General features: G+C 40.9%; 1 protein-coding gene across 4 annotated transcripts in view; it reads left to right on the top strand.

The window, feature by feature from the left end:
- MAGI3 (membrane associated guanylate kinase, WW and PDZ domain containing 3) overlaps nt 1-20011 on the top strand; it is a 274835-nt gene that overhangs the window by 243137 nt on the left and 11687 nt on the right. For all 4 annotated transcript variants that reach the window (XM_061631977.1, XM_061631976.1, XM_061631979.1 and 1 more), the window contains 3 exons: nt 3676-3778; nt 12665-12767; nt 17976-18119. In XM_061631977.1, the coding sequence (XP_061487961.1) occupies nt 3676-3778; nt 12665-12767; nt 17976-18119 (350 nt within the window). The remainder of the gene's footprint in view (nt 1-3675; nt 3779-12664; nt 12768-17975; nt 18120-20011) is intronic.

Raw genomic sequence — 20011 nt, 5'->3', positions numbered from 1 at the left:
TATCTGAAGGTACTGCCTTGTATCACGAGTCTGCCTCAACCTTATATGGTTATGATCTTTATTGAAGGCCCTCCTCCAACCCACATTTTGAAATTAGATGTGTGGTGACCAGAGATAGTAGCCTCTTGGTTGTAGTATCTTGCATTTGACAGTTCCTCACTAAAGAAGTTTGCTTTTACTTCTAGCAATAACTTTATGTGCTCAGGCATTAGGCAAGTCTTTACAAATTGTTTGAAGATTGAGGGAGGGAGATTTTAAAGTACAGCATGAGTAACTAGGAGTGAGGAGCTGAACACCTACCTGCCTGCAGTCCCCCCTCCCCCAGTAACTTTTTAAACCATTGCATCCCAGCCAGAGGCTATTTCTGGTTGTAGAGCCGAACCAGTACAAAAATTGGCTTTTAAGAGAATAGGCTTCATGAAGAAAGCATGGGTAAGAAAAGGGCTCCCAACACACTCATGTCGTATTTTTAATTTCTTCTCACCTCAGTTTGTAGGGATTGTTTGACAATCCATCCCTATCATGTATGTCTGCCACTGTCTCATCTCATTGCTTAACTTCAAACTTCCTAGATTGATAAGAAATTCTGTGCAGCAAAAATGGTCCAGTCCTCTAAGTAACAAAATACATTTTTTTATTAATTCAGACATCCCATCTGCTGTGTAGCATTGTCCTCCATATAGTATTGTTCCCTACACAAACAGCTCAGTATAAATATGTAAAATCTAATCACTTGAAGAGAAGCTGTTCTCCTGTTCAGTCTACTGGTTTGTTTTTTCCAGACAACTACTTGTGCATGCAATTAAACTTGCTATCATTATTTTGCCAGACAGGTGGCTTTCTACAATTTTGAATAATAATAATCTAAAGCCAACCTGCCAAAAAATTGATTCCCATGATTCCACATGTTATGGCTTGTGACAGAATATCAAAGACATAATTTATCTACCTGTCAAGGCTTGAAGAAAAGAGGCTTTTTATACTTATATAATCCATTATTTTTCAATAAAGCCTTTCACGTTGTTCCCCAAATCTCGTTCATTTTAAACTAAAGGAGAGGGAATGATTAACTCAGTGAAGATGACATTGAAGATATGATGATCTCTTTTGCCCCTGGGTTTGAATCATTGTCACCTCAAACTTCATTTCCTCTTAATATCTGAGAATAAGCAGCCAGTTGCAGATATTTAGAGATGTACCCAATTTTCTGTTTCCTGGAGTTTTGGAGATAAAATTCAAAGGCAAAATGTAGACCCAAGAATACATAAAGAAGAAACGTAACAGATTGCAAAAGAAGGACTAACCAATCAGACATCCTTCACTGTTCAGATGATGCTTTCCATGGGTTACAGAATTTACTGATCTACAGAGAAATTTTCAATATAAAGTTGAGGTTAGGTAGGTACAGTTTGCAATATGAACAAAGGGCAAGTTTCTAGATAACAAAATCACATCACTGAGGAAAGATCACTATTACAAAGACCACACACTCTATTTCATAAGGACTATGCTGGAATCCATTAGCTAATCAGTAGGAGTATAATCCAAAAAAGAAAAAAGGTACTTGAACCTGCATCTACCATAACATTCAAGCTATTACTGGCTTTGATTTTCCTTGTTGTGTTTCTATTAGTTGAAACCTCTTAAACTGGAAATTAAAAACGCACTATTAAATCCTCCCCATTCTTCCTTAGCATCCAGAAATGCCAACATTTAACTTCCTCTGTTTTGTTCTAATAGTCTCTTTAATTTGAAGAAAAACAAATTACGCTTCATGCTCCAGAAAGCATTCTGTTAGTATTTTGCACAAAGCAGAAGCTTGTCAGCCCCAGTCATGTAGAAAATAAAAATACAGGCAGAAGAGGGTGAGTAGAGGAGAGGGGAATATGTTCAGACAGATGGCCTTTCCCTACCTGTGCCTATTAATTAAAACTCCTGAGTGTAAAGCAGAAGAAAATGTTGACGTTTGTCTCTGTGGAAAAAAAATCTTCCAAAGTAATAAGGCCAAGGGATCCTGTGCTGAACTCCACAGGGTTTTGCATGGCTGGGAAATGGAATCTAATCCAGTAAGAGCAGTCATATGTACAATTCAAAGGCATTGATTTACCACAAGGTCTTCTAAATATGAATGAAATTTACATTAAAAAAAGCATTAATTCAGCACACGTAGTGTCATCACAATGAAATGTCTGCAAGACTTTTCACTTCTTTTGAGATTTACCACTTGGGTCTGCAGTTCATATTAGGCTAAAATCCACCCTTTAAGGTTTTTGGCTGAGCTTTTAGTTAGAATATCCTTTATTACTTCCTGAGTGACAGAGGCACCTTATATATTTATTTTATAAGTGTGGTCCCATGAAATGGGTCAGCCAGGGCATTGCTGATTGTTGCTGCCCATGCATTCTTGTGGATGTCCACTCTGCCTCCTCCCCCCTGCCTCAGTTATACTGCAGTTTGCAACACTCATTCGCTCACTCACCAGCCCCTCATCACTGCCACCTCCACACTCCCCACCCCAACCTGCTTACCTCACTTGTTGCGCCACTACCACCACCCCAGACACCCTACATTTGGTCAGCCATTTTTATGTCTTGACACCCTGCTGCTCCCTGATGGTGTGATGGTATAACGTCTTACATTTCTATTATATAGTAAGAAAGAAAAGGATTCTAGCTTTTTAAATTTTCTGCCAGAATAGGATGTAAATTGCAGGGATGCTCACCACTTTTGAGGGGATACAAGGAGTGGTTCTCCCACAAGGGCAGATTTTACTATATTGGGGTGGGAAAATAGGAATCATGTTTCCTAGTTTATTTGGGGGGGCAGTCAGTTTGAAAACTGGGGACATGAGGAAAGTGCCACCGCTAAGAAGCCTGCAAACATCAGAAAAATAGGTCCAGGTGCTACTATGCTAGGAGATTTTACCTTTGTTATAAAGAACTGGAACAGTCAGTTTTTCTTGTTTCCCCCTTTTACTTGAAGTATCCTTGTGAAGACAAAAAGAGAAAGAGCTATGATTTTTAATTTTTTGTTAGAAAAAAAAGAATGATTGGGAAAGAAGCAGACCATCCCAGTGGTCTCAACTCTGCCACTTACACTTGCTCTTACAGCCAAAACTTGAAAGAGAATGACGACCCATGTGTTTACTTCAACATCCCACCCGCAAATCACTGTGATTAAAGTGAACTGGGAGAATAATAAACTGTAATTAAAAGTTGGAGCTGTCATGTCAAAAAGAAAGTTTTCTCCACCACCATCTCTCCCCTTCCTTCCCTCTTGAGTTTTAGGCATTTCCCTACTGAGCTTGGTTTCATTTCTCAAAAAAGAAAAATAGGGGAGGAAATGGCTGTGCATTTAACTATATGCGGAAACCAAGGCAACAGAGATATTCAGAAGGTTGGGCACTCCCTGATCTGCCTTGACACTCCTTGTTAAAGGCATGATCCAGGTTGGTAACATGGATGACCCCCAAATCACCCCAATTCACCTTGTTTTTCAGGGTACACACAGATCTCATGCACACCTCTAGTATTTAGGGACCAATAATTTTTCTTGGACTAGCAGCACCATTTTATGTCTAGGAAGAGAAGTATGAAACACAAGTGTATTTGGCACTTTTATTAATGCTGCCTGTATGTTCAGAGTACTTCTAATCTATCGTTCTGTCTTGATTAGAGCATCGTGGTCCTCCATCAGGAACAAACTCTGCCAAGCAGAGTCCAGCCCTACAGCATCGACCGATGGGACAAGTACCAGCCAGCTCTTTGCCCACTGACAGGTACAAAGACTTATTTTTAGGCCACTGAGACACAACAGAGCCCCAAGAAGGCAACTCTTCTTGCCCCTTCTGTGGTCAAAACAAGTCACTTGTCTAGGCCATTTTCTTAACTCCTCGTTGTTCTAGTCCCAGTGCAGAGGCCATTTTCTCCATTGGTGCCTAGATGCCCTGTATAACATGAGGAACAGGGCTAAGCTAAAACCTAAGCTTAAAAAAAAAAGAAAGATTAAGAATCCTGAGCCTACCAAGCACTCCATTTTCTATTTAAAAAACACACTAACATTTGCAGTGCATTACATGCGTCTTTCATTGCAGTGGGCACCTTTGGAAGCACACTGATTGGCCAAAGTAGTTCTGTATTATAATTACTTAATTGTGCATACCCAAAGTTGTCATTTGTTTCCTGATTGCCATTCAAATCCCACACAAAACCCCCCATAAACTAATACCACTTACATTAAGGAAAATCAGTCAGAGGATAAAACTATTCAGATTGAGCAGATCCATATAGCACTGGAAAAACATGCTTTCATATGAAATATGAAGAATGTGTGTTGCTTTGTGCTTGTTTTTGTGCTTGTGCAATGAGACATTCAGTATCTAGGTTGTATATTTAAATTGTCCAGAAAATCAGGAAAACTCATGACAGTCTTTTGGGCCAGCCATATAGCCCTAAGATTCTCCTCCAGTGCTTTCTCTGCCTTTGCTCAGGACAGAGCATTTTCTTCCAGCTTCTGTTCTTCAGCCTTTGGGGACTTATTTTTCTATTGCTTCTCTAAATTGCTCTTGTTTGTTTAAAATAATTGCTAGTGTCTCCCCACCCCATCACATTACCTTCTGTCTTTTAAATAAAACCTCTTTTTTCCCCTTCGTTCTTCACTTTCTCTGTTGTCTCTCTTCCCTGTGGTTCCATCCAGAAGGCAGGCAAAAGCTGCAATAAAAACAATGCATGTTGGGATTGTTAAGCAGAAAGCTACTGCCACTAAGAAGCTTCCAACACAAGAAATCAACTTCCAGGAACTGCTCAGGTTCAGTGACTTCCTCCTCCCTGGGACAATGTCCAGCTGTGAGTCTAATCTCACCAGTAGTGGCATTCCAGAGGCTCAGCAGTCTTCAGGTCCTAACATATCATTCATGTTGGTCATGGCTGAGGGACTTGTGCCAGAGTCCAAAGAAAAAACAATACAGACGAGTACCTTTCCTCCACAGCAAGTGAAGTGGAGGTTGCAGTATTGTGATTCCTTCAGTGCTTTCCCACTGGCCACTAATGGGACAATGTTTTTTACATTTCTACCCAGAAAGATCTGCAGGGGGCCTAAGTATTCAGTCAGCTCCCATTGCTAATCTAGAGGAGTCCACAGCTTTTTTTAGCAAGCTGTTAACGGTGCAGTACTATATTCACGAATAGGCAAAAAACCGTTGCGGTTTAAGAACATACCCATAGCCAACAGAGTTCTATCAAACTTTAAAAAGCAGAGAAATTGGGCAGCTATAATGAATGCACCAAGGGAGCGGGAGACCTGACCTCCTCTCTGAGATACTGTACTGCCCTACAAATTTGTCAAAATGCAAACGCAATTTGGCTTGGTCTTTCACAGTCCAATCCACTTCCTGTGTAGCTTGGAAGAATTTGGTAACACGCCTCTGAGGGAAGGATGGGGAGGAGATTGGGTGCGTGGGCAGAGGGAAAGCCCCTTTCCTTTCCAAAAGGAAAACATGGTTGACAGTATCATTAATTTGGGGGGTTTCCCCCACCTTTTTATTCTGCAGCAGACACCTGTAGTCTCCCGTCCAAATTTAAACCAAAGCTGTCTCTAGCCACATCCACAGCAGGCATTTATTCCTATTCCCCTGAGAGTTATAATCTGCAGAATTCTCTGGGAAGAGGGGCTGACTGTTAAACCACTCTGGCCACTGGAATAGGAGTATCCTAACAACTTGCACCACCCTTTACAAACTACACTTCCCAGGATTCTCTGGAGGATGCCATGACTGTTTAAAGTGGAATACATGTCTGGCGTAGGTGTGGCCTCCTGATTAGCCAAGCCAAACAGCTGGTTACTCTGGCTTTTAGAACACTGACAGCAGGTTCTTACTGAACATGCCTGCACTATCATAGACTCCAATATTAATTTTCTTAAATTAATTAAAAATCAGCCATACATATTTTTAACTTTTAAACTGCAGAGGATGACGGTCAGAGTATGTGGGAAGATCAGTAATAGGATTACAGGTACTCTGTGAACATGGCTGATTTTTAATTAATTTCAACAAATTATGAGACCACTAACAGAAAAAAGTCCAACGGGTGTGGATTTTTATTGTCTTTTCAGACTCTGAACTCTGGATTCTCTCTGAGTGTTTTGTGTATTGCCCTGAAAAGTTAGAGGGTTGTTAGGCAAGTGTTTCTGAGATCAGAACTATAAATTTTGTAAGATTTTGTTTTGAAATGAGCTTATGGGAAGCAGCAGAATGACATGAGGGGTATTTTCAATTTAACATTGCGGAATGTGAAAAATCTATGCTAGCTATAGCATACAGCCACTTTTGTGGCTGTATAATACTATATTAACCTCTACATCACTGCCCAGAGAAACCTAGTGCTGCCATCCTATGTACTAGAAAAATTATTGAGATCATTAAGCTGCAGGACCTGGAAGAACTTTCTACTCAGTTAATGAACTGGAATAGACAAGGGAAATCTCAAAATGTTTAAGATTCTCACAGACCTGTTCAGATTCTTCTGCCTCCGCAGGAATTCAAAGGCTACTTAAAAGCAACCATCTAGACATGCTTCAGGGGAATTAAACCAGGTTCTCCTAAAAACAAAACAAAACAGGTCATAGCATCTGACATCTCCTGGAGATCAGAGTCATAGAACCAGTCCCACCAACAGAGGTTCTCAGTGTGTTCAATTTTTTTATAGGCCCCCAAAAAGGATGTGACTGGAGATTCTGGTCTTAAAAATACATGAACAAAATAATCGCCTACTGAAAGTTCAGGATGGAATCTCTCACCATCGTATAGGAAACTCTCCAAAGAGGACACTTAATTGGCTTCCATTGACCTCTGAGAGGCATATCTTCATGTGCCAATTGCTTCCTCTCACAGACATTTTTCTCAGGTTTGCATACTACAATGAACTCTACTAGTATACATCCATGTACTTCGGCCTAGCTTTGGACCCAAGGGTATTCACAAAAATCATGATTTCAGTAGTTATACATCTCTACCTTCAAAGCATTCACATCTACCTTTATCTGAACAACCTGGTCCTCAGATTCCCTTCTCACACTAAAGCACATTGTGATCTCCACACCACCCGATCCATGCTTCAAAAGCATGGCTTTCTTATAAACAATTGGAAATGCCACTTTTGCCCAACAAACAATCTCCAGTACCCCAGAAGTCTTAACCAGAGAGTCAAGTTTCATCTAGCTATCCCCAGAGACAACACAGAACTTCCTTTCAGACAATAACCACTGTCACTTCATAAATCAGTAAACAAGTCCTTATCATACATCTTGTGCCTCATGATCTCATGCCTAGGGATGCTACCTTGGGCCCATCTCAGGCCTCTCCAATGGTTTCTCCTATCTCACCAGTCAGATGTAGTCACAAGATCTGAACATTATCCAGCCCTTCCAGTGGTGGCTAAACCCTTCCAACCAGGGACACCTCAATCTAAGATTCCCCCAGGACAGTGGGCACTACAGACTTAAGCTTCATTGGATGGAGAGCATGCTGCAGACCACATGACCCAGAGAGTCTGGGATCCCTCCAAAGTCCATCATCAACTGACTGGAACTCTGGGCCAAATGCTTCACACTTTACACTTTCCTAACTCTTCTCACCCCGTAATATGCCTTAGCGAGAACAGACATCAGTCAGGCCCATCTGAATAGACTGAGGGGTGATCCAAATTACTCCATCCAGAGGTAGAGTCCCTCCTGTTTTGAGTGAAGGCCAGCCTTCAAATGGTCTTGGCCCAACACATCCAGGGAGTCCTCAGTACTGCTGCAAATTTCTGAAATCACTAGCTCATAGGCCCAGCAGAGTGGAGCCTCTCTTCCAGAGCATTCCAGGCACTCCAGCAGTGAAATAGTCTGCCCCTTGTGCACCTGTTTGCAACCACATCAAACACCAGGACATCACACCTTTTCTCCCGGTTCTTCTGCAACCAGAAAGAGGTGATATATACTCTAAATGTATCCTACCCCCCAGGTCTCTTGTACGTCTTTCCTCCCACTCCCCTCCTATCTAGAGTGCTGCACAAGATCATGGAGGAGAAAGCCACAGCTCTCCTGAGTGATGCCTCATTGGCAAGGAAGCAGGGTTGTTTGATTGTTTGTCTTTCGCAATTCTAGCAGTCAGGCCTGTGGTGTCTGCCCATTCAGCAGACTGCCCCATCCAGGACCCCATCCTTCAGCCAAACTGAGACTAGCTACACCCACCCACTCACTCTGTTTCTGGCAGGCTAGCCCTGTGTCAGCTAGGCTGTCTTCCCAAAGTATTGTCTACTATGCTGGCATCTAGAAAACTCGCTTGTTTTAAAAATCTACAATGCTACATGGTAATGCCATTGCCAAGTAGTACAATCATAAGGGCCGCAACTTCAACAGAGTGGGCACTCCTAAGGTTTCTGTAGGGTCAAGCCTAACACCCTATGGCACCAAACCTCAGCCTTGGATTCAGTCCTCCCAAAAGGGAGATCAAACAACCTGGGTTCCTATCAACTGTTACACTTCCTGAGAAGAGTCTCCCTCACTAGCTTACCAGTGGCCTATAGCAGTCTCCCATGTGGACCTTAAAGCTCTGACAGCACCTCCCTTTAAACCATTAAAAGACATCACTCCCCTTTTTCATAGGAAACAGGAGCTGATTCTTATTGTCCCCACCCCTCTCACTCATGGGAATGAATCTGGCACAAATCTGGACATTCAAAGGGCATTAAAAACCTACTTCAAATGTACCCAGTCAATCAGCCGGCAGATTCCCTGTTTATATCTTTCACACCTAGATCTTTAAGGAAAAAAATCTCAAGCCGCACTTCTCTCTAAATGGCTTAAGCCTGCATTTTTCTAGCCTATGATGTTCAGCCTATACCAAACTGCAATACATCACGACTCATTCTAGAAAGATAGCTATCACATCAACAAGCGGCCTTATCCATGAATGTCCCTCTTTCTGAAATCTGCAAGGCCACCCTGTGGAAGTCGCCTTCCAACTTTTCCAGACATTTCAGAAGGGTTTCTTTTTGGGAGGAGAGTCTTTCAGCAGGTGCTGTCTCAATACGCTCCATTGGTCCATATTCAGATTTGACCTACCCTAGATTCATATTAGCTTAGGAACATCCCAGCATATTGAATGTCTTATCACCTGAACTGAGAAAAGAGCATTGGCTATTTAACCAGGAATGTTATTTCTAGTTGGGATGAATGAGACCTGCAAGTCACTCCCAAAGAGGACCAGTGATTTTAGGCTCAGGCCTTTTCTGTAATTTGAAAGCTAGTCGGAACCTCCCGTTCATGTACACCCTCTCCCAAGGGAGGAGACTCTTGACTTTACCTGGATTTATGTACCGCCACCTTCTCCTGCTTCATGGCTCCCTTTGGGATTAGTCTTGGAATCTCTTCAGCATCTCCCTCTTAAGCTTTGCCATATGTGGAACTGGAAGTGGAGCATATGGTCACATAGATGGGCAAAAGGCTATCATTTTAATTTTTTTTGCTTTCCATGGACAACTGGTGGATATAATCCAGCACATTGGATGTCTCCTTTACCCCTACTAGAAAAAGCATTCAAGATAAATAGCCAGTGTTTACAAATATATACAACTTGTATTATTGTTGAACTACTCTTAATATTCAGTTCCTTGCAATGGTGGCACCCAAAACAAATCTACTTCCAGTCTAAAATCTTTTTTCCTCCATACTTTTCTACGGGTGAAAATCTGGCAAGGCATTGTTCCTAGAATAGCCATAATCATGGGGCTTAGTTTGGAAACAGAGCAGATAAAACTGTGCTCCTGCTGTTTGCATTTTCTGTATGATTGAAATCACAGCAGGCCCTGTTAGAGGTCAAGTGGCTTCATATGTTTCTTGTTCTTCTTCTGAACAGTTTCTTCAGGTATTAGTGTGATTGATGCTTGGCTCAAATCAGCCATTATGCTATCTATATCATTGGCCAGTGTATTTTGGCTAATAGATTCATAAATATGAAAGTGAGAGATGATGATGGGGTGCTTCTTAAACCAGCATATTTGAGGAATTGCTTTAATAATCTAGTCAATGGTATTTTTTGTTAGCATACAAAATGAATTTTATAACTAAGCATCTTCCCTTAGATCTCATGTAGCACTAATTATCTAGAAAAAAGTTACTGTAGTAATTATTCCATGCAAAATGTATTGGCTAGCTAATTGGAAATGGACAAACGCCATTAAAAAGTTCCTCTTCCATTGATCTGGGCAATGAATTTCCGTAGAAAATGCTGTGTGTGCCATATTCTTGCTTGGCCTCTCCATGTTGCCATCACTTCAGTCTTTGACATTAGACAGATAGGTGTTCTCCTGTCACTTCCCTTAGACTATGCTATATCATGGGCTTTATGTCTATACTTTTTGCATATGAAGTGCAAGAAATTTAAGCTAATCTAACATGTGCAAGGATATTTAGGGTCTCTAACTTTATGAAAGGAAAGAATGTCAGCATGAAGAGGACAGTCTGGAACCTGGCTGTGGTTAGTTCTGATGGAAATCCACCAGCTTCCATTTGGAGAGAGTTAGACAGTAACCCTGGTAACCTTGATTGCCTTCTTTGTGATGCTACCCAAATTTTAAAATGCGCTTCCCAGAGATCATAGAATCATAGAGTCGGAAGGGGCCTATAAGGCCATCGAGTCCAACCTCCTTCTCATTGCAGGACTCCAAATTAAAGCATACCTAACAGCTGGCTGTACAGCTGCCTCTTGAATGCCTCTAGTGTTGAAGCGCCCACCACCTCCCTAGGTAATTGGTTCCATTGTCATACTGCTCTAACAGTCAGGAAGTTTTTCCTGATTTTCAGACAAACTCTGGCTTCCTTTAACTTAAGCCTATTATTCCGTGCCCTGCATTCAGGGATGATTGAGAAGAGATCCCGGCCCTCCTCTGTGTGGCAACCTTTCAAGTATTTGAAGAGTGCTATCGTATCTCCCCTCAGTCTTCTCTTTTCAAGGCTACACATGCCCAGTTCTTTCAGTCTCTCTTCATAGGGCTTTGTTTCCAGTCCCCTAATCATCCCCTAAAAATCCAGTTTGTCTGCATTCTTCTTGAAGTGTGGTGTCCAGAACTGGACACAGTACTCAAGATGAGGCCTAACCAGTGCCAAATAGAGGGGAAGGAATACTTCAAGTGATTTGGATACTATACTTCTGTTAATGCAGCCTAACATAGCATTTGCCTTTTTTGTAGCCACATCACACTGTTGGCTCATATTCAGCTTGTGATCAACAACAATCCCAAGATCCTTCTTTCATGTAGTTTTGCTGAACCAAGTATCCACCATCTTATAACTGTGCATTTGGTTTCCCTAGGTGCAGAATTTTGCACTTATCCCTTTTAAATTTCATTCTGTTGTCCTCAGCCCAATGCTCCAACCTATCAAGATCCCTTTGAATTTTGTTTTGTCTTCCAAGGTATTAGCCACTCCTCCCAATTTTGTATCATCTGCAAATGTGATAAGCATTCCATGCACTTCCTCATCCAAGTCATTAATAGAAATGTTGAAGAGCAATGAACCCAGGACCAAGCCCTGCAGTACCCCGCTCATTACCTCCCCCCAGTTTGAGAAGGAACTATTGATAAGCACTCTTTGAGTATGACTCTGTAGCCAACTGTGGATCCACCTGATAGTTGTTCCATCCACCCCACATTCAGCTACCTTGATCATCAGAATATCATTGGGGACTTTGTCAAAAGCTTTGCTGAAGTTGAGATACATTATGTCCACAGCATTCCCACAGTCTACCAAGAAGGTTACCTGATCAAACAATGAGATAAGATTAGTCTGGCAAGATTTGTTCTTGATAAATCCATGCTGGCTTCTTGTAATTGCTGCATTGTTTTCAAGGTGTTTACAGACTGACTGCTTTATAATCTGATCCAGAATTTTTTCAGGCTGACTGGTCTATAGTTCCTCCTTTTTGCCCTTTTTGAAGATAGGGACAACATTAGCCCTTCTCCAGTCATCCCAGCATTTCACCCATCCTCCACAATTTTGCAAAGATAATAGACAGTGGTTCCGAGAGTTCTATAGCCAGTTCCTTCAATACTCTAGCATGCAATTCATTGGGCCTTGCAGATTTGAATTTGTTCAAGGTGATTGGGTATTCCTTGACCATTTGTCTATCAATCTCAGACTGCAATTAAGCTGCTTGTCTGGTCCTACATTGTGGTGTTTTCTGCAGCATGTGGTGTTTTTTATTGCCCTGGGCTTTTCAATATTATTTTACTGTTTTTTAGATCCATTGTACTGATGTCATACTTTATTGCTTGTCTTACTCTGGTTTTATTCTGTTTTAGGTTTGTATATGTTATATATTTGTACCTTATGGTTTTTATTTTTATTTGTAAACTGCCCAGAGAACCTTAGTTATTGGTAAAAAATGTAAATGTACTGCCTTCAAGTCGATTCCGACTTACGGCGACCCTATGAATAGGGTTTTCATGAGGCTGAGAGGCAGTGACCGGCCCAAGGTCATCCAGTGAGCTTCATGGCTATGTGGGGATTCGAACCCTGGTCTCCCAGGTCGTAGTCCAACACCTTAACCACTACACCACACTGGCTCTTAGTTATTGGACAGTATATAAATAAACAAAAATCCCTCTGCTTCCTTCGATTTCAGGAGTGCTACAGAAGCTGATACTGGCAAAGAGCAATGCAACAATTTCAAGCACTTTTCATCATCAGAAGGTGTTTCATCTGTCACAGGGAGCAAACATCCTCAGGTATTAAAGTCTTCTTTGGAAAACAGTTCTGGTGAACTTGTGTCTATTGCTTGAGGCTGAAACGTTCCATAGCAAGTAAGACTACAGGTGGTATCTTGTGTCATAATCACTGCATACTCTACAAAAGCTTATACCACCAGCAAAATTCATGAAACGTGTTCATGCTTTGAACTCCAAGGACTGTTCCAATATAACATCTTAGCATTACTTCTGACTTCATAAACATAAAAAGTATTTTGTGTGTTTGAGTCTAGAAATTAAAGGAGTTAGCAGCAACCTTTATGTAGAACATAATTCAGGGTAGTTGATGTGAATTTTTAAAGTATGGGAGCTCTATTGAAAATTTTGAGAGAAAAGACCCTGTGGGGTGGGTTCTTTTGAATTTGGGAACCACCTGGCTGCTGCTATGTACAATGCCTGTTACAGTGTGGTGCAATGATTAGACCAAGGGTCACCAAATGTTTTGGCCTGTAGGTACATTTGGAAATCTAGCAAACTGCCATGGGCACGCACACCCCATACACACATACATATACCCCGCAACCATGCACCTGTATCCACCCTGCAACTGTTTATTCCACAAGCACCCACAATGCATTTAACAGAATCTAGTATTTAATAATAAATCACAACTCTCAGAAGGGTTCCTCTAGCAATAAAGTAAGGCATGGAATTATAAGATAATTCACTAAAAACAAAAAACCTTGCGATTTAAGAACTTACCTATAGCCAACAGATATTTCTATCAAACTTTAAAAGGCAGGGAAATTGGGCAGTTATAGTGAATGCACCAGGGGAGCAGGAGACCTGACCTCCTCTCTGAGATATTGTACTGCCCTACAAATTTGTTAAAATGCAAACACAGTTTGGGTTGGTCTTTCACAGTCCAATCCACTTCCTGTGTAGCTTGGAAGAATTTGGTAATATGTGCCTCTGAGCATATGGTGAGTGGTGGCAACACCTGCAATCAGCCCAAAGAACAGAAACAAGATGTGCTGTGCTGATCTTGTTTTAGCAGGGAGGAAGCAACTATATTAAAACAGTTGATATAGTTCAGATCGTCACTTTAAATATGTTTGACTTACTTTGCAATTTTATTGAAGTTTCCTCTGGGAAAGTATCCTATGTCTGATTTTTAATTAATTTCAACAGATTATGAGAACTCTGACAGAAAAAAATCCAAAAGGGGTCTGGTTTTTCTCTCTCTCTTTTTACACTTTGAACTCTCTATTTTCTCTGACTGTTTTGTGTATTGCCATGAAAATGTAGATGGTTAAGCAAGCGTATCTGAGTTCAGGACTATAAGTTTTGTACGGTTTTGTTGTGAAATGAGTTTATGGGAAGCATCAGAATGGCATTGGGGGGTATTTTTAATTTAATATTGCGGAATGTGAAAAATCCATGTTGACTCATATACAGCCACTCTTGTGGCTGTATAATACATGACTAGGATAACATAGGGCACTTTTGTTGGTCCTGGCACTCCATTCTTCACATCTGGATTTGGCCCTGAAAGACAAAGGAAAAGTAGGTGCATGGATGGTCAGTTATAAACAAGCACATGTCACATTGCACAGCATCGTGTCTGTTAAAGCATCATCCTTATGTTCCCAGCTTTTGGGGAGCTTGAACCAACATGAGATAGCCTTAACTCTTAAACCAGCAGTGTTTTTTATCATTGAATTAGCAACTAGAATCAACCTGAAGTGGGAAATGGTAGTATTCTAGGAATATCTGGTTGTCTGCTAAGAATTGAAGAACAAATGCCTAATTTTATTGAATGCTATGCTGTTTCACAGAGCCTGCCAGGTTACATCTGTGAAAGAAACCATATTTTTGATAAAGAAGTTGAAATGTCACTTCAAATTGACTTCAGTTCATTGCTAACTGGTTAAACTAGAATAGTCTTAACACTTCCAGGGACTCTCATTAAATTCTCAGTGCTTCAGACTTCTATAAGTAACAAAAATAAAAGAAAAATGCCATAGTTGTTACAATGGTGCAGAATTTCCGACAAGTTTTTTTGAGCAGTGTTTCAGGTCTGAAAGAAATGGAAAAGGGCAAGTTCATGACCTTTTTTGGAAGAACATCTATTGGCCTTTTAAAACTTAAAAGTGAATAGAGTCTAAATGTAGAATTAGTTCAGGAATTGCTAAAACAATCAAATTTAAGCATTGGGATGAAATTGCAATATGACTAAAGCATACTGGAACAGATATGCATAAGTATAAGCTAATAGCTAATATATGGAGTGAAACACATTTAAATGTTACATCTGCAGTATGGAGCCCAAAGATCGGTAAGTAATTTTCAACAGCCTCTCTATGAGGGCTTGGCTCTGAGTCAAAATAAAAATCAGGGTGATCTTTAGTAAAGCGACTTTTCATTTGCAATTTTATGTTAAGAGCTTTTGTTGTTATGTGCCTTCAAGTCTATTACGATTTATGGCAACCATATGAATCAGTGACCTCCAATAACATCTGTCATGAACCACCCTGTTCAGATCTTGTAAGTTCAGGTCTGTGACTTCCCTTATGGAATCAATCCATCTCTTGTTTGGTCTTCCTGTTTTTTCTACTCCCTTCTGTTTTTCCCAGCATTGTTGTCTTTTTTAGTGAATCATGTCTTCTCATTATGTGTCCAAAGTATGATAACCTCAGTTTCATCATTTTAGCTTCTAGTGATAGTTCTGGTTTAATTTGTTCTAACACCCAATTATTTGTCTTTTTCACAGTCCACGGTAGGCGTAAAGCTCTCCTCCAACACCACATTTCAAATGAGTTGATTTTTCTCTTACCCACTTTTTTCACTGTCCAACTTTCACATCTATACATAGAGATCAGGAATACGATGGTCTGGATGATCCTGACTTTAGTGTTCAGTGACACACCTTTGCATTTGAGGACCTTTTCTAGTTCTCTCATAGCTGCCCTCCCTAGTCCTAGCCTTCTTCTGATTTCTTGACTATTGTCTCCATTTTGGTTAATGATTGTGCCAAGGTATTGATAATCCTTGACAAGTTCAATGTCCTCTTTGTCAACTTTAAAGTTATATAACTCTTCTGTTGTCATTACTTTAGTCTTCTTGATGTTCAGCTGTAGTCCTGCCTTTGTGCTTTCCTCTTTAACTTTCATCAGCATTTGTTTCAAATCATTACTGATTTCTGCTAATAATATGGTATCGTCTGCATATCTTAAGTTGTTGATATTTCTCCCAATTCTAAAGAAAGGGGATCACAGGGAATGCAGTAATTATTGAACTATTGCTTTAATATCCCATGCAAGTAAAGTAATGCTCAAGATTCTGCAACAAAGGCTCGTACCATATATGAAGTGAGAAATGCCAGGCATCCAAGCTGGATTTAGAAAGGGAAGAGGCACCAGAAATCATACCTCAAACATACTTTGGATAATGGAACGAACCACTGAATTTCAGAAGGAAATCACCCTGTGCTTTATAGATTACAGCAAAGCCTTTGATTGTGTAGATCATGTTAAGAACTACCTGAGGCAATACTGAGATCAATACTTGATCTCTCAGCAGCTTTTGATACTTTGACCATGGTATCCTTCTGGGCTGACTTGGTGAGATGGGTATTGGAGGCACTGTTTTACAGTGGTTCTGATCCTATCTCCAGGGTCGTTTTCAAAGATTTGCATTGGGTGATTGCCTTTTGGCCCCCCAGCAATTGTGCTGTGGGGTGCCACAGGGTACTATTTTGTCCCCCATGCTGTTTAACATCTGTATGAAGCCCTTGGAAGTGGTCATAGGAAGATTTGGGGTGAGGTGTCAGCAGTATGCTGACAACCCCCAGCTCTGTTTCTCTGTAACATCTGAATTGGGAGAGGGCATGCAAGCCTTGGACTACTGCCTGAACTCGGTGGTGGGCTGGATGAGGGCCAATAAACTGAGTCTGAATCCTAGCAAGACGGAGATGCTGTGGGTTGGTAGTTCTGAGTTCAGATAATTGGTTAGTTGCCTGTTTGGGATGGGGTTGTACTCCCTCTGAAAGAGCAGGTCTGTAGTGTTCCTGGATCCATCTTTGTTGCTAGAGGCCCAGGTAACCTCAGTGGTTAGGAGTGCCTTTTACCAGCTTCAGCTGGTAAGACAGCTGCGGCCATTTCTGGACCGGGATAGCCTGACCACTGTTGTCCATACACTGGTAACCTCCAGGCTGGATTACTGTAATATGCTCTATGTTACCCTTGCGGTTGGTCTGGAAGCTGTAGCTGGTGCAAAATGCAGTGCCGAGACTGCTCACTGGGGCAGGGTATCGCCAACATGTCACCCCACTGCTGAAAGAATTGCACTGGCTGCCCATTTGCTACCAGGCCAAGTTCAAGGTTCTAGTTTTGGTGTACAAAGCCCTATGCAGCTTGGGACCAGGATATCTGAAAAGACCGTCTTATCCCTTATATACTCAGTCAGTCACTGCGCTCTGCAGGTGAGGGCCTCCTGCAGATACCGTCTTATCAGGAGGTTCGTTCCGCACAACATAGGAAACGGACCTTTAGTGTGGTGGCACCTACCCTGTGGAATTCCCTCCCCTTAAATATTAGGCAGGCGCCATCTCAGTTATCTTTTTGGCACTTACAGAAGACCTTCCTCTTTCAACAAGCCTTTTAAGTTGAGACTTTATCCCAGTCTGCGTCTGTGTTGGAATTGCTTTTTAATATGTTTTTAAACCTTTTTTAAAAAAATGTTTTTAAACCTTTTTTAAAAATGTTTTTAAAGATGTTTTGTTTTAATATATTTTAAAGTCTGTTTTTATGATGTTTTAAAGCATTTTTAGTGCTTTTGTTTGCCGCCCTGGGCTGCTACTGGAAGGAAAGGTGGGATATAAATCAAATAATAATTAAATAAGTAAATAAAATATTTTTCCCCTAGGCTTGTACTTAGGAGAGGGCTCAGGATCTGACTTAGGCTCACTTTCTTCCCCAGTCTCTCCACTGTATGGAGAAATAAATAACTGAACTGGGAGAGCCGAAGTTCAAAATTCCACTGAGTGGAGAGATTTAAGTCTGCTCCTGATATCTTCCTGGGTGCAATCCTATGGGTGTACACCTGAAATATTGCCTGAGCTGTGAACTTCATTTCTGCTCTTAGATCTTCCTTTGAACTTATGAAATTGAACATTTATCTGACAATACAGAAATGAACATCTTTCTCCAAGGTAATCTTAGTCTGCACTCTCTGCTTTCCGCACAGAGCCCTGCATGTTACCCAGTAGAATTGGAGAGAGGCCCTCGAGGCTTTGGATTTAGCCTTCGCGGAGGGAAGGAGTACAACATGGGGTTGTTTATTCTTCGGCTTGCTGAAGATGGGCCTGCCATTAAAGATGGGAGAATTCATGTGAGTATCTAATGTTTAGTTTTTGAGGGCTTGATCATCTAGAGCCAAGGATCTTGGTAGAACATTTTGTGGTCTTTTTGCCTGTTGTAGTTGCTGTATGATTTTTCATTATATTTTTAATGCTTCTTTTGCATCTTACATATTGTATTTTATTGTATTATAATATGAAATATAAGACATAAAAGAAGCAATAAAAATCAGCATGAATATTTAATGCATTGGATGTGCTGTCTCCCATCTTCAACACAAATCCACAGACATACTACAGACCACAGTTTAGGAACCCCTGACCTAGACGTCTTATTGCGTGAAATTGATCGACCTTTAAAATGGTTTTGTACAGAACAAGTATCGGTATTGTCACTCTTCCTTGTTTGTGTCAACTCCCAAAGAGTTATTAACCTATTTGTTGCATCTCTACAGCAAAGATGGGTAATGTGGTGCCCTCCAAACTTGGTTGGCCTCCCTGGCCAATGGTCAGAGATGAAGGGAGTTGTAGTCCAACTACCCTCTGGAGGGCACCACATTGGCTATCCCTGCTCTACAGTTATTAAGGGTGTACCAGTTTTGCAGCATTATGTCCTGGACTTCATCTGAGTATTTCAGTTAATACTGAATTGTCACAATTGCACCAGACACTAATGCACCCCACAGTGAATATGATCCAGCTTTGCAGAAAAAGGAGAGGAATTTTGATGGGGTTGTAAAGTGAAGCAACCTCTGTGATCATGAATTATCTGATGTATCTTATAAATAAATTAGCAGATGCAAAAGTAGATGTCAAAGGTTTAGGAGCAAACGTATGAATCAATGGTAAACATTTACAATTTAAAAATCAAGGGTGACATCCATTTGTGGTGTCTTACTGGGGCAAGAAACTTGTGCAAATGGGACTTGCATGTCTCTTCCCCCCCCCATGTGCCCCCAAAATCTCCTCTGGAAGGTTGGGAGAACCTCCTGAGTAGATTGGGGGCACTGGGGGCTTCATGGAGGAAGGGGAATTCCATTGTGTCCTTTGACACAACATTGGATCTTGCCCAAACTTTTAAAAAATCCTCTGATTAGTGGAGAAGGGGAGGAGGTGATCACGAATATTGCATGAGACTTCTGTTCAGACCAGTTGCACCCAATCCATGTGCTCATAGCGTTAAACACTGCACTTGGCATATTGCAGTACACATGTTTTCATATACTGAGATAACCTCTTGTTAAAGGAGGAAGTAGCACATGAAGTATCCAACTGTTGAGAGTCTCTCTGCTGTGATGATAAATTTTTCCTATGGCAGCAGCTTGATGTGTTTCAAAAAAATCTCCTTTGCTATCAGGTCTTCCTAGTTAAGTTTATTTTTCTGTAGAACAACTTATCATGAAAAGGAACACAATGAGTAACTGAGTCAAGGGCTCCTGAGTACTTGTTATCAAATCTGCCAGTGGCAATGCAAATCATTGCCTATTCATCTGCCCTGTGTCCATAGTTCAAAAAGCTGTGACTTACTATCGGTACCTGTGGTCCTCTCTGTTAATCAGGGGTTCTAATCAGAGCTCATGCATACCATGCCAAATTCTGGCCGACACATCAGCCTTCATTGCATCTTTCCATCCTGGTTCAATATGCTCAGCAGCATCCCAGTGGAATAAAGAGTAAAGCATGACCATAGAAAAACCACAAACTCAAAATGAAACAAATATGTAATAGAATATAAAACAAAGATAATAGGAAAGTAATTTAAACAGTATCTTAAACATATATTTTGCATAGGTTTAATGGTGTTATAGGAATGATAACATATATGAAAAAATTAAGACAGTAACGTGAAGTACTATATGTGCATAAACCAACTAATGGTTAAAGATGAGAGGAACTAAGAATAAAATAATAAAAATATGAACTT

The sequence above is a fragment of the Rhineura floridana genome, chromosome 6 (genome assembly GCF_030035675.1).
Source record: "Rhineura floridana isolate rRhiFlo1 chromosome 6, rRhiFlo1.hap2, whole genome shotgun sequence".
Lineage (NCBI taxonomy): Eukaryota > Metazoa > Chordata > Lepidosauria > Squamata > Rhineuridae > Rhineura > Rhineura floridana.
The sequence above is the reverse complement of the archived record's forward strand: the minus strand, read 5'-3'. Positions and strand labels throughout refer to the sequence as shown.